The sequence below is a fragment of the Primulina eburnea genome, chromosome 9 (assembly GCF_022965805.1).
Source record: "Primulina eburnea isolate SZY01 chromosome 9, ASM2296580v1, whole genome shotgun sequence".
Classification (NCBI taxonomy): domain Eukaryota; kingdom Viridiplantae; phylum Streptophyta; class Magnoliopsida; order Lamiales; family Gesneriaceae; genus Primulina; species Primulina eburnea.
In genome coordinates, this window is record NC_133109.1 from 5827839 (window position 1) to 5844208 (window position 16370).

The window sequence follows — 16370 nt, forward strand, 5'->3', positions numbered from 1 at the left end:
AACTCCTAGCCTAGACTGAAAACAATACCTTCCAGGCAGCACTTGTTTAACGTCTATGTGTCAAAGACTACATACACAAGTTTATTGTCTTTGTGCAAGACTCACTCAGCTATTCAATAAGCTCTACTCCCTGTATATGTGAGTGATTGTGTGTGTGTGTGTGTGAGAACTGATATGATTACAAAACGAAAGTGTTCTCACACACAGAGAGAAAAATGCTCCTAAATTGAGCAGATAACACTTTGAAGTGTTCTCTCAAATCTGAGCTGATTGCTTCTGTAAGCAGATATGAGTTGATCGTGCCCTTCTTCTTCTCTCTTGTTTTCCGCACACATGTGTATTTTCCACACTTGTATATGGATGATCTTAATCTGGTATTTATAGAGAGAATGAGACCGTGCAACAAGACCCATCAAATATGCTCGTTGAAATTTGAATTAATTCATCGAAATGTGTCTGTACTTTCCGACAGCCATTCTGGAACATTTTGTTTTTAAACTCTGTTGCAACATCTATTATTGTCCTTTGACTGGACAAAAGCTTTTACTCAATGCGCACAGCTGGATTCCATTTGAATAAGCTTTTCGTGTTCTTCAAACTGATTGATTCCTAACTGATGTTTTGAATTGGTCAGTTGAACTGATCTTGAATTGATTTGGTGAAATCATTTGGCTCATCAACTGAACTGATTTCGTTGCTTCAGTTGAACTAGTCAGTTGGGATCTTCATCAGTTGAGCTCTTCATCATCTGACCGGGCTTCTGAAGTTCTTCTGCTGAACAACCTATCAGCTTGACAATCAGTTGAACTGGTTCAGTTTTGGCGACAGTTGGCGCTTTTAGTTTGAGTCTCGATAGCTTCAGTTTTGGCTCGATAACTGATCAGTTCGAATTTTGATTGGTTTAGCTTTTGCACACTTAAGTAAATTCGTTAGAAACAAAATAACAAGTGATGTTAATCATCAAAATCAAGATTGCGAACATGAAATGTTCTAACATTATTGGTTTAAAAATATTGTTAGGAAAATAAAAATCATAATTATTTAAATTTTTCACCAATTTAAGATATATAACTAGAATTATTATTTTTTTTTTGAAAATTCCTAATTTTTAAATTTAACCAAATAAAATATCAAGCAAATTACAAAAATCAATATTAAAAAATTGTTTATCTATCGAATAATATAATTTGGATTCGAGTTTGGCTTAAATTCGATAATTTATAATATCAATCAAATATTTTTCGACTGACTCGATTCGTTTACACCCTAGCTTTAATTAATTGACATCCTTGTTCATCTAAGATTTAACTCAAATTTTGCAAAAAGAAAAAAAAAATTAGAGTTGTAAATTATTGCACTGAGATTGGAAATGAGTTTAAGAGCGTGAATAAACACTTCAATATTTTGAGATTAAAAAGAGCTACAAAACATCGAGAAATTATACTGAGTTTGGTTCTAAACTGAGTGAAAGAAATTCAATACAGTCCTCTTAAAACCGATTAAATATTTTATAAATGATTTGAAAATAATGCAAATTGAATGTAAAAAAATAGTTCGGTAGAATCATTATATCCAACAATTTATATACAAATTTTTGGTATTTGAAATAACATATAAAATTTTTCAACAATACCTATCAAAAAAACAACAATAAATAAATGTGATAGAGTAAAGTATATATAAATTTGTTTATAAATGTTCGAAAATCAACAACCGCTATATCACATCTTCTTTCACTAAGGAATGTATCTACTAGAAAACTTTGATTAATATAACATTTATATAAACTCACTTGGAGTTAAGACTTATCAATTTCCTAATTGAAACTTCTAGAACACTTTATATATAGGTCACAACCTTACAATCTACATAATATTTAATATATCATATACCAAGAATACAAACACAATATCTAATGTTTTTTTGTGTAAACATCATCACTCGTCTATCATGTGAAATATAGTTCTTTTTTGTGTGAGTGAGCTCTCTTCAAATTATGTATTCTTCAATACTTGAACATGACAGTGTTCTACAAGCTTAATTTGATGTAGAAGATTTATATAAGAAAGAAAATATCTCTTTTTGTTCCTCACATCTCACTTTTTTTTGTTTGCTCTCATTCTAGATTTTTTTTATTATATATTTTGGCCATGATTTTAATCTCAATCAAAATCTCATGTTTGATTTTCTAAAATGTTATATTTATTACCTCCAAGAATGATACGAACATCATAAACAATAATAAGATCGTTTGGAAACGTTCTGCATGGTTTCTAACATTTAAGCGGTCATATTTACGTTGTTGGACACTTTATGATATCGAGCTGGTTCTATTATGGATGCGGCTGGAGATGTCTAGCTAGAATAATTCTAGCTATACTAAATCGAGCTGGTATATTATCTTGATTATAACTTTGATTCGTTGAATTTTAGGTAAAGGTAAAATTATAGTCATTTCTCTTAGCTTTTCATAAAATCAAAAATCACTCGATTTCAAGTTCTTATGAAAAATATATGCTCGAAACACTAGACTAGATGCAAGTTAGAACTTGTTCTTCATTCAATACAGAATCAGTGCAAAACCAGCAACTTCATCGCGGTTTTTCACCATTTAAATTCAGATCTGGGCGTCCACTTTGGAAGATGATTTGTAGATCATTATGTTATATTTTTAATGCATACTAAATCATTTCTTGTAAATAATCGAGTTGAGAGATATGATCAAAATATTATAACTGCATATGTCAAGACGGATGGTGTATCTATGCATCTAGATGAACATTGCAGCATCCAGTTAGCATAGATAAATTCAGAATTCATCTAGTCAGCCTGAAAATATTACCTATACATAATTACGATATTACTTATACATATTTACGTTAACTTTCCAAAAATTTTGTCCACGGGTCATTTGGATCAATTGTTTGTGAGATATGCTCAAAATAATCCGATGCTGATGATTTCCATCTTGACTAATATGAGTTTCAGTTTCTCAAAACTTCCAACTTATATCTATCAAACAAACTTAAGTGAAACGACCTACTTTTAAATTCATTTAATTTACACTATTTTTTTCTAGACCGTGCATAATTAATTAATCATAAATAAACTAGAATAAATAAACCAATAAATGAATTTTATAATATCAAAAACCTTTCATACATAGTAATTAAATAAATTAGTAAAAGTCTAAAATTCAATTCAATAAATTATAGCATCTTAACAGTCTATAAATAAAACTGATAATCCATAAAATCATCAAAAGTCTTTAAAATATGCAGAATTTCTAGGTCCTCGAGTATGCACTGTGCCTTCCGGATGACTCAATATTCTGCACCTCACAACTCAACATCATCCTCACCTGTAATTATTCAAATCTAGTGAGTCTAATGACTCAGCATGCTCATATATAACAAGTACATAAATATACAATCACATGCATAAAAATTATTTTTACTAAAAATAGATTTTTCATGCAAACATGAAACCTTCAAAACATGCAAATTTTGAAATCATACTTAAATATGAACATTTTTCACTTACAATTATAATATTTTGGTGAAGTGCGATCCTCGAAAGTGGCAACATTCATTCGATCGATCAATCTGCAAACCATAGTACTAGGTCGCCAGGTTCAACGTCCACTTCTTCGACGATCCCACCGACTATCATAAAAATAACTTCACCGTTCATTTTTTCAAGAGATCCATTATCATTGAGATTAACACCCTCATTTTCGGCGGTTCACTCTCACTGTCATTGTAAGTTCACCGTTCTTGTTTTCACGGATCCCTTACTACATTTGCGTCATGATCAATTCACATTCCTCAAAATATTTTCTTTTACTTTATAATTTCATAAAAAATTCGCAACTTTTCATATTCTTTAAAATTTCAAAAAATATGTTTTATATCATTCATATACCTCGAGATTGTTAAAAGAGCAAATACGTAAAACTTCTGAAAATAACATATATCATGCATATACTTTAAAACTTATAAAATTAACATTTAACATGATTTGAAATTGTTTTAGGAAGTTGCGAACCGTCATCGACTTTCCTCGAACCGACCGCACAAAATTCAATACTAAACGTACCCGGACGACCTTAAAATTTGACTCAAGGAGAAGATTCGATTTCAAAACATTAAAAACACCCAAAAATATTCAGTAACTTCCTGGAAATTCAATCTTAAGACTTATATTTCAAAAATGACTAAATTCGCTTGCCAGGTGACTCGTTTACCACCGTTTTCACGTTTTCAGGCAAACAAATGACCAAACTACCCTTCCGATTAGAACCAACTGATACCAGACCTTTATTAACATCCTAAGACTCAATATAAGTTGCTTGAAGTCCCCAAGCTCAAGCCAAAACCGAGACATGGATTTCACTTTTAACCTAAGCTCAATTCTCCCCTTTTTTGACATGTTCGGGCAATTTACGACCCTGAACGGACCACGGATCAAAACGACCCCGAACCAGGCTCTAGATCCCTTCCTTAGACCTTAAAAAAACATGCCCTTTCAAACACAGACCAGACGCTCAAGGCTCCAAACCCCTCACAACAACAGCATGTCGAATGGCTCTTCGCGTGCAGTCGAGGAACAAACACTTCAGCGGCTGTGGCTGCCCTTGACTCGACTTTTGGCTCACCCTAGACTCTCACCAGGACCATAAGGCACGTCCCTTGCCCCTGGACCAGCCCTTAAACCAACCCCTTAGCCCTAGGAACCCCCACGCTCCAACACAAGCCAACACGCATGCCCTATGGGGTCATGGCCGTTGTGCTTAACCAGCTCATCCAGGCCCTATACGAATCCCACCAAGACCTACCTAGGATTCTAAAAAAACCCTCCAAACCATGGCTAAGGAATCATGCAGCCCCCCTTGACCAGTGAAGCCCAAGCCGCGCCCTTCTCCCCTCTCGGCATGCACACCTTTGGTGGGCAGGTTTGGACAGCCCCTTGCGGCTCTTGTTTTATCTTTTTTCCCTTCAATTCTCTTCCTAAACGTCTAGACCAGCTCTTGGAACCCTTGGTTTGCTTAATTCCCTCAACAATTTCAAAACGTTAGCAAGTTTTTGATAGAAACAAGAGATACATATGCATGAGATTAAAACAATCACTTTTGTAAACTTTTCGCACAAAATCAGCATACCTGCAATATTATGGATTGAATGGTGCTTGAAAAAGGGTTTGAAAACATGCCTTGTTCCTTTATTCTTACGAGATACGAGAGACGGCGCGACGAAAGACGAACGACGTAAGACTTTTCCTCCCTTGCTATGAAACTCATGGCCACCTAGAGTCCTAGTGTGTCCGTGTGTATTTGTATGTGCTGAAGGTGAAATTGGCGTGTGTTTGTGGGGTGATGTAGGCTAGGTTTTATTTAATTAAGTTAATAGATTGCTAATTGGGCTTTAGGTGTAGTTAAGGACCCTAATTATTTAATTAAATCTTTATTAATCTAAGTCCATTAAGGAATTAATTATCCCATAATTAATCCACTAAAAAGTCCCAACAATATTTAAAAATATTTGGTGTCACTATTTTCTAGTATCGCATGCTTGAAACTGGTCATTTTCTAGCAAAAGTTTGTTATCGATTAAGTTCGTCCCTTACTATAAATAGATTGCCGCTTTCCTATTTTGGACTTACTAAATTTAGAGTTTCTATTTATAAATTTCTAAAAATAGAGACTTTATCAAAATCGTCCCCAATTCTCTTGCCTTCTGCCGTGCATCGCGTATTCGATTGAGTAAAGTTTACATCCATAACATTAAGTTAAATGATCAATAAATCATACAAATATACGTAAACATGCTTCTAAACCATTCATTTAATTAATTTCATGCATGCATGTGGTTAGCGTGTTCGGGTTTTTTGACGTTACATTAAGTATATATATTAGAAATATAAAACAAGTTTTTTTATTATTAAAATCAAGGTTACTCATGATTGTTAGTCAAACCATATTTTTTTGGTATCACATAACTTAGATAATAACAAGAATGATTTTTATCTAATATATTTCTCCCATTTTAGAGAATTAAAAGGACTGTTTTTTTTTTTTTAAAACACATTAAGCACAATTTTTTTTCTCTTCAAGATTAAAATTAAATATCTCCCTTAAAATTCTAATTAGCTATCCCATGTACTTTTGAAAGCTTGAAAATTGACAAAAACAGAAATTTTACTAAAATAATGCACAATAATAACATAAATATTAATTTTTCAACTCAATCTAAATATATGATGAAACAATCCCATTCCCATGCCAATTAATTTAAATAAATAACATACACGGAAGCATTACAATTTAGAGGAAAGAATACTATTTGCACCAAAGCATTTCATACTTTTAACTATAACCATTTACAAAACTATCATCAACATATTTTCAAAAAAACACCCCACATTTTCTCACAAGATTCAAGTTACCAAATACATGATATTTTAAACTTTCAATGTTCACCAAAATAATGGTTACATAACAAAAGTTCAAAAGTCTTCCCCTTCGACTTGCTATATGACTCCTTCCCCCCTCGGACAATCCACTTCAATCCTTTTTTTCACCTGCATCACATGACATTAACTGGAATGAGATAAAACTCATTAAGCAGAAAGCTGTACATAAAAAAGACATATACATGGCTTGGCTTGAAACATGGCTATGGAAATAGCAATGAAAATCGAACAATACCATCTTCAATGAACAATACATAATCAAGGCAATATAGATGGTACAACATGGCATGAATTAAAGGAAAGGAAATGATAGTTCTGTGATCTGTGACCTGTGGATAGTATCTCTTTGATATATAAATATATCAAAACTGTGAGAGATACTCATAATCATGTGATTGGCTAATGACATGCATGAATTACTATCATACATTGGCTTTAATCATAGGAAACTTCATTGGGACATTTTAGCAAACACTTGGTAAGCAACAATAGAGTACTAGCTCCTTATCAATGAATTCAATGATATTCTTGGCTCAATGAACAAATAACAATACATACATCAATAATCTAACAACGGAAGGAGCTAGACATCAATAAACATGACTTATATACATATATATCATGTGAGCATTAGAAGGAAAAGCTTCTACTTACAACCCAACAAGCAATTTGGTTGCTAAGGTCACCTTGAATGAATTCCTACAACACACTACATAATAACAACCAACAATCATCACCCATAACCATATAAATCAATAAATTCAACTTAAACCTTCATTACTTCAAACCCTTCTAAGCTCAAAAGATAGAACCCTTACCTTGAAGCTTGAAGTCTAAGGTAGGAGACACTAAAAATTTATACTAAAATCCTTGAACTTGGAGTGGAGGATTGAAAGGAAGAAAACCTTGAAAAGAAATAAGCTAGAACCGATGGAGAATGAGGTAAAATGAGAGAAGTGTGGAGAAGAATCTAGAAATGGGTATATAAGCCTTCATTTCCTAAAAAAACGTGTTTTACACTTGCTGGGCGCTCGGGCGGTCACAAAATACCGCCCTAGTGCGGACCTTGCTGCCCAAAATCCCGAATGAGTGGCGCTCAGGCGGCCATTTCTTACCGCTCGGGCGCCACTCTGCCCACAGTCCCTTCAAAGATCGCTTCCGAAACACCTCTTCCATTCATAATTAGGAAAAGTGGTAACTACAAAGTTGTAGCTCTATCTCTTGGCTTGCATCTCCCACTGGTTTCAGGTAATTTGGAGGTCGGAGTAAAAAGTTATGCCCATTCTCCCAAAATGTGTCAATACAAGAGCAACGATACACACGACACACTTCGGGGCGCTTTTGGCTTGTCTTTCACAATGATTTGAACAAAACTCAAAACATGAAAGTTATAGTCTTATATCTTATCTTTCTAATGGAAGTGGCCTCACACCATTTGGATCAATATTCAAAACATTTTGCTAAAAACCACAACTACTGCCACAGTTTTCATGCCGTTTCAGCACTTCCATTACTTATTTGGCTCAAAATCAACTTTCTATTCTACCCATTCATTTCCATAATCAATACCAATAAAATACCAAAACAATAACCATATTTTAACCATTTCAATAAACATATTTCCTAAACACCCAACCAAAAATAATAACCATTCTTTATATCTCAACTATCAAACCATATAAAATATCCACTTCCATACCTTATCACTATAAACCATGAATAACATTATTGACAATAGCATGATAAAAGGTTGGGATGTTACAATCTCCCCTCCTTATAAAAATTTTGTCCTCGAAATTTGCTTGCCGTCAAATAAATTCGGATAACGATGTTTCATCTCCTCTTTCGGTTCCCATGTGGCCTCTTCAATCACATGATTCCTCCAAAGAACTTTGACAAGGCCAATTTCCTTGTTCTTCAACACTTTAACTTTGCGATCAAGAATTTGAACCGGCATTTCCTCGTAGCTTAGGTTAGGCAAAAGATCCAATGAGTTGTACAGAAGGACATGAGATGGATTAGAAAGGTACTTACGTAGCATAGAAACATGAAATACGTTGTGAACTCGATCCAAGTCCCGTGGCAATGCAAGACAATAGGCTCGGTCTCCAATCTTATCAAGAACCTCGAACGATCCAATGTATCGAGGACTTAACTTACCTTTCTTGCCAAATCGCATAACTCCCTTGAGAGGAGCTAGTTTGATAAATACATGATCACCAACCTCGAATGCTAAAGGTCGTCGCCGAACATCAGCATAACTCTTCTGTCGAGACTGAGCTGTCTTCATTCTTTCTTGGATTAGTGCCACAACATCTGCTGTTTGTTGAACTAACTCTGGTCCCAACATCTTCCTTTCACCTACCTCTTCCCAAATGCAAAGGAGATAGGCACTTTCTTCCATATTAAGCTTCATAAGGTGCCATGCCGATTGAAGATTGATAGCTGTTATTATACGTGAACTCGACAAGAGGCAACTTGGAATCCCAACTTCCTGGAAAATCAATCATGCAAGCTCTTAACATATCCTCCAGAATTAGGATTACCCTTTCTGATTGACCGTCACTTTGAGGATGGTAAGCACTACTAAAGGCTAACTTCGTGCCCAAAGCTCTGTGCAAACTCTTACAAAACTCGGATGTAAACCTTGGATCACGATCTGAAACTATCGACACCGGTACCCCATGAAGTCTCACAATCTCCTGAATATAAGCATCGGCATATTGATTCATATAATACGTCGTCTTGACAGAAAGAAAATGTGATGACTTGTTCAATCGATCCACGATCACCCAAATAGAATTGAAGCCTTTCTGCGTCCTTGGTAACCCAAAAAAAAAATCCATAGTTATGTGCTTCCACTTCCATTGCGGTATAGGCAAAGATTGCAACAATCCCGCCGGTCTTTGGTGCTCAATCTTAACCTGTTGACAGGTTAGACATTCAGAAACAAATAACATGATATCTTTCTTCATACCTGGCCACCAGTAAAGACGTCGAAGATCTTGGTACATCTTGGTACTACCGAGATGTACAGAATATGACGTTGTACGAGCTTCAAGAAGTACCTCTTTTCGAATGTCATCAACCCATCACGATTCGACCCAAACTCAGAAACTCCTGCCAGATCACTTTTCCTCTTCAACTCTAATAACTGAGCATCCAACTGTTGTTCCTTCAAAATTCGATCAAATAAAGTTGAGTGAAGAATTAGAGCAGACAATCGAGCAATTGTACCTGAAGATACCAAATTGATCTCATTTTTTTTTGCAAATCAAGCAACAAAGGTTTAGAAATCATAGAACTCAATAAAGAACTCGACTTGCGACTCAAAGCATCTGCAACCACATTAGCTTTACCAGGATGATAGCTAATGGTGCAATCATAGTCTTTAACCAGTTCCAACCATCTCCGCTGCCACATATTCAATTCCTTCTGCGAAAACAAATAACTCAAACTTTTGTGATCTGTAAATATTTCACATTTCTCACCATAAAGATAGTGCCGCCAAATCTTTAAGACGAAAACCACAGCCGCCAACTCCAAATCATGAGTAGGGTAATTCTTCTTGTAGTCCTTCAACAGACGAGAAGCATATACTATCACTTTCTCACGCTGCATCAATACGGCACCTAACCCTGCTTTGCGGCATCTGTATATACAACAAAATCTTCTGTACCACAAAGAAGTACTAATATAGGGGTAGAGTCAACTTATCTTTCAATGTTTGAAATGCTTGTTGGCACTCTATGGTCCATTCGAACTTGGTAGATTTCCGTGTCAAACTTGTCAATGGCAAAGCTATCTTTGAAAAGTCGGCTATGAACCGTCGGTAATACCATGCCAAACCAAAAAAAATCCGTATCTCTGAAACTGTCTTTGGCATGGACCATTGCTTTATGGACTCAACTTTGGATGGATCAACAGATATTCCTTCTTTCGAAACGATGTGGCCCAAAAATGCCACCTGCTCCAACCAGAACTCACATTACTTTAACCTGGCATACAATTGCTTATCCCTCAACATCTGCAACACAATCCTCAAATGCTCACGATGAAGATCTCGTGTCTTTGAATAGATCAAGATGTCATCAATGAAAACAATGACAAAAGTATCCAAATACGGCCTAAAGACACGATTCATCAAATCCATAAAAACTGAGGGAGCATTGGTTAGCCCAAACGACATCACCAAAAATTCAAAATGGCCATACCTCGTTCTAAATGCAGTCTTTGGTATGTCCTCCTTTTTCACCTTCAGTTGATGGTAACCAGACCGAAGGTCAATCTTCGAAAATATTGTTGCTCCTTGCAATTGATCAAAGAGATCATCAATACGTGGCAAAGGATATTTGTTCTTCAGTGTTACCTTGTTGAGTTCTCGGTAGTCAATGCATAATCGCAATGATCCATCTTTCTTCTTTACGAACAAAACTGGAGCTCCCCACGGTGAGGAACTAGGTCGAATAAAACCTTTATCTAATAGCTCCTGCAATTGAGTCTTCAATTCTTTCATTTCAGTAGGAGCCATTCTGTATGGAGCCTTGGAAATTGGAGCTGTACCTGAAATTAAATCAATAACAAACTCCACATCTCGAGCAGGTGGTAATCCAGGCACATCATCAGAAAACACGTCAGGATAATCCTGAACCACATCAATATCCTGTAATTGAAAATTACTTTCCTTTCGCACATCAACCACTGAAGCTAGAAAACCCATACAACCTTTGTGCAACAACTTATTAGCTTGAAGGAAAGAAATAATAGGAATACCCATCGAAGATCCTAGACCCACAAACACATCACTATCATGGTCATCAGCTAAAAACTTCACTGTTTTGCCCACGCAATCAATTACCGCACGATACGCAGATAACCAATCCATCCCAAAAATAACATCAAATGCAACCACTGGAATAACAATAAGATCAGGAAACAGTAATCTATTACCCACTTGTATGGGACATGCCTTGATAATATTAGTGACGCAAATTTCATCCCCAGAGGGCAACACAATATTGAAGTGTAATGGCATAACAGTAGGTTCAACAGATATAGAATGCATAAACACTTCAGACATAAAAGAATGGGTTGCACCAGTGTCAATCAATGTAATTTCTTCTTTGCCGTAGATTAAAATATTACCTGATATCACAGAAGAATCAGGATTAACACTTTCCTTCGTCATAGCAAAAATTCTACCTTGGACTTTTCCTTTGCCTGAGGAGAGAGGACATTTCAATGTCGTGTGCCCCATCTCCTTGCATCTAAAACATCGTCCACTACCCACCAAACACTCACCCTTGTGTGGCTTTCCACACTTAGGACATACCTGTCGTTCAGTATCAAAAGAAGGCACAGAAGGTTTAGAGCACTGCTCTATCTTACCCTTACCTTTGTGGCCACCACGAACATTTGCACTTGCTCCTTGTCCTCTAGCTTGGAAAGCTTGTCTTCTTAATTGCCTCTCTTTCTCTATATCTTTCTCATCATGCTTAGCTAGCAAGGCTCTCTCCACGATATCTTGATATTTGACCACCTTGGACATATGAACATCTCTTCGAATATCTGGCTTCAAACCCCGAAGGAAATGTTCTCCTTTATCCTTATCGTTCTCATCAATAAAAGGAACAAAAACACATCCTTCCTCAAACTTCAACGTATATTCAGTAACAGACAAAGCATCCTGCCTCAATTCCAGAAATTCTTTCACCTTCTTGGCTTTTACTTCGCTCGAGAAATATTTGGCGTAGAAAAAATCTTTAAACTCGTTCCACTTTAATTATTGAACATTAACTGTCACCTTGGTGGCTTCCCACCAAATACGAGCAGCTTTGACCAACATAAACACAGCACAACTTACCTTTTCTTGGTCAGTGAACTTCAAATAATCGAATATGGTTTCCAAAGATTTGATCCATTCAAGAGCCACTAAGGGATCAGGGCCTCCAATAAAATCAGGAGGGTTCATACGTCTGAAACGATCATAAGCACCCTCAACAGAACTTTCAGTTGTACTTTGGCCTCTTCCACTACCACGACCCTGGCTCGAGGTATGCATGCTCAATAGCTGTTGAATTTGTTCGTCATGGACCTTTGCTTGCTCCTTCAATAACTTACTGAATTCATCTACCACCTTTGCAGTCTTATCAGGGGTCCTATCATCCCCTTCAATATTCTTTCTCTTGGGAGGCATATCCTACACAAATGCTCACTTTAACATAGATAGGAGGAAAGGATACATCAATGGCAATGAAATGGAATCAACTATCAATGTTAAAATCAATAGATTCAAGATCGAAAACATACCGGATTGTCCTAGGTAGAAGAAGTCATATATGGTCCGAAGAACTTTTGCTCTGATACCAATTGAAACAACCCCACTCCCATGAACATTAATTTAAATAATTAAAATCCGCGGAAGCATTACAATTTAAAGGAAAGAATACTATTTGCACCAAAGCATTTCATACTTTTAACCATAACCATTTACAAAACCATCATCAACATATTTTCAAAAAACACCCCACATTTTCTCACAAGATTCAAGTTACCAAACACATGATATTTTAAACTTTCAATGTTCACCAAAATAATGGTTACATAACAAAAGTTCAAAAGTCTTCCCCTTCGACTTGCTATATGACTCCTTCCCCCCTCGGACAATCCACTTCAATCCTTTTTTTCACCTGCATCACATGACATTAACTGGAATGAGATAAAACTCATTAAGCAGAAAGCTGTACATAAAAAAGACATATACATGGCTTGGCTTGAAACATGGCTATGGAAATAGCAATGAAAATCGAACAATACCATCTTCAATGAACAATACATAATCAAGGCAATATAGATGGTACAACATGGCATGAATTAAAGGAAAGGAAATGATAGTTCTGTGATCTGTGACCTGTGGATAGTATCTCTTTGATATATAAATATATCAAAACTGTGAGAGATACTCATAATCATGTGATTGGCTAATGACATGCATGAATTACTATCATACATTGGCTTTAATCATAGGAAACTTCATTGGGACATTTTAGCAAACACTTGGTAAGCAACAATAGAGTACTAGCTCCTTATCAATGAATTCAATGATATTCTTGGCTCAATGAACAAATAACAATACATACATCAATAATCTAACAACGGAAGGAGCTAGACATCAATAAACATGACTTATATACATATATATCATGTGAGCATTAGAAGGAAAAGCTTCTACTTACAACCCAACAAGCAATTTGGTTGCTAAGGTCACCTTGAATGAATTCCTACAACACACTACATAATAACAACCAACAATCATCACCCATAACCATATAAATCAATAAATTCAACTTAAACCTTCATTACTTCAAACCCTTATAAGCTCAAAAGATAGAACCCTTACCTTGAAGCTTGAAGTCTAAGGTAGGAGACACTAAAAATTTATACTAAAATCCTTGAACTTGGAGTGGAGGATTGAAAGGAAGAAAACCTTGAAAAGAAATAAGCTAGAACCGATGGAGAATGAGGGAAAATGAGAGAAGTGTGGAGAAGAATCTAGAAATGGGTATATAAGCCTTCATTTCCTAAAAAAACGTGTTTTACACTTGCTGGGCGCTCGGGCGGTCACAAAATACCGCCCTATTCTTTAACCATATTTTAACCATTTCAATAAACATATTTCCTAAATACCCAACCAAAAATAATAACCATTCTTTATATCTCAACTATCAAACCATATAAAATATCCACTTCCATACCTTATCACTATAAACCATGAATAACATTATTGACAATAGCATGATAAAAGGTTGGATGTTACATATGATATCTATGAAATATTCAACAGATAGATACATATATTGAGTAATTAAGTTTTAATAAGAATAGATAATTTAAATCCAAAATTTTCAAGCGATACAAAATAAAGATAAATTTGCCAACTCAAATATTTGTTAAACATTGAAAAGATTCTCTTATTAGTCACTATGCACAATCACAAAGGTAAGGGAATTGCAAAGCATGCCAACACAAAAAGAAATGCTAGGCCAAAAGCTATAATTGTTAGCCAAGATGCAACTTTATTTTCTTATATTTGTGGCATCGTGGAGCGCACCTATATGATTGCGAATAGGTTGTGATGTCAGGCTAATGATTCTAGAGAGGCACATGTCTTTCTGTTGGTGTTGTCTCATATCATTTAAATATCAATCTTACTCTTTGCTTGTCATCGGTCCTATCCCCAAAAGATATATTGATACCCATTAAGATCTGACGTCACTTTTTTATGACCTAACTAGCCAACTATATCAAATGACGCAATTTCAGCGGCTTGACACACTGGAACTTCCCAATATTACTCTCACTCATGTATGCTTAATCCAACATTTTTTCTTTCAAGAAGTATAGAAATATGCTTCTTAGAAGACCAAAATCGGGTAGAAGAAACTCAAAATAACCTTTTAAAAACCATTAAACATTTTTTTATTGATTTGAAAATAATGCAAGTTGAACGTATAAAACAATTTGGTTGAAGTATTTTATCAAATAGTTTGTATGCAACATTTTGATATTTAAAAACAACATATAAAATTCATCAACAATGCTTATCAAAACAACAACAATAAATAATTTCAATATAGTAAGACTTTGATTTGTTCTTCTTGTTTATAGATATTCAGATTTAAAAATTTGTTTATAGATATTCAGATATTAAAAACTCCTATGTCACCATTTATTCTACTAAGGAAGATATATATACTAGAAGGCTTTGATTGGTACATATCTTTGTACAAACCTACTTCAATTTATAACCTATCCATCGTCAAATCGAAACTCTTAGAACACTCTAGATTATAGGTGTAAGGACCGTGTATCGTATTATCGTAAATCCTACGTGATTATCGATAATTTATGAAATTGTCATATGATTATGTATTTGATGTATAACATGATAAGGAATTGAGAAAATGAATATTGTATATGAATTGACGTTGTAAGAGCTCGATTGGATAGGCCGGACGCCAATATAGTACAAAACCAACAATTTGTACAGAACATGTGGCGCCCGAGCGGTAGAAAATTACCGCCCGAGCGCCAGGATATTTGAAATGAGTATTCGGGCAGAACACCTCGCGCCCGAGCGGTAATATTTGACCGCTCGAGCGCGGTACATATTGAAGTCGGGGGCAGAATGTCTCGCGCTCGGGCGCGAGAATTCTAACGCCCGAGCGCGATGGCGGTAAGGATAAGAATCAGAATTTTGTTCTTTCTCCTTTCATTTCACCGGTATCAACTTTCGAGAAAGTTGAAAGAATTCGATTTTCTTTCTTCCAAATCGACTTTGAAACGTTGTCTAAACACGAAACAAATTATATAATTGTGATCGTCGCGTTGAGGGCTTCTGACTGAGGTAATTTTCTTCTGATTTCAGCAGCTTTAAATATCAAAGTGCTGGAATAGCATGTATTTGAAGTTGAATTTCTGATATGTAGTAGAATAACCGACAAAAAACTCATATTCGAAGTCGGAATTGAATTATGATATGATTTTGATTTGATATGAATTTTTGAAGTTTCAAATGATATTTGAAACTCATATTAGTATGTTATTGATTGGAATGAGTATGTTATTGATGTAGATAAAGTGTACTATCAGTATCTTCAGGCTACATCAATCGGAAACGAAGAATTGAGGTATGTTGCGACCGGGTAACATACGACAGGTATCTGTATTATATGATAAATGATTCGATTGATTGGATTGGATTGGAATACATGTCTATGTGCCTATTTGATGATTTGATGTGGCATACATGAGATTGAGATTTGAGTATCGATGTACAAAATAAATGTTTTGTTAACACACATCATTTTATGCATACATCGATACATGACATGTACGTT

The 16370-nt window shown here is 35.3% G+C and overlaps 1 protein-coding gene across 1 annotated transcript; it reads right to left on the bottom strand.

The window, feature by feature from the left end:
* Nucleotides 1–8245: 8245 nt before the first annotated feature.
* On the bottom strand, nt 8246–12667 carry LOC140840684 (uncharacterized). Its single transcript, XM_073207857.1, has 7 exons — nt 12335–12667; nt 10841–12247; nt 10686–10759; nt 9831–10123; nt 9449–9708; nt 9018–9395; nt 8246–8656 (listed from the first exon to the last, which is right to left on the bottom strand). Exons 1-7 carry the CDS (start codon nt 12665–12667, stop codon nt 8246–8248), a joined length of 3156 nt encoding a protein of 1051 aa, XP_073063958.1.
* Between the last annotated feature and the right edge of the window lie 3703 nt (nt 12668–16370).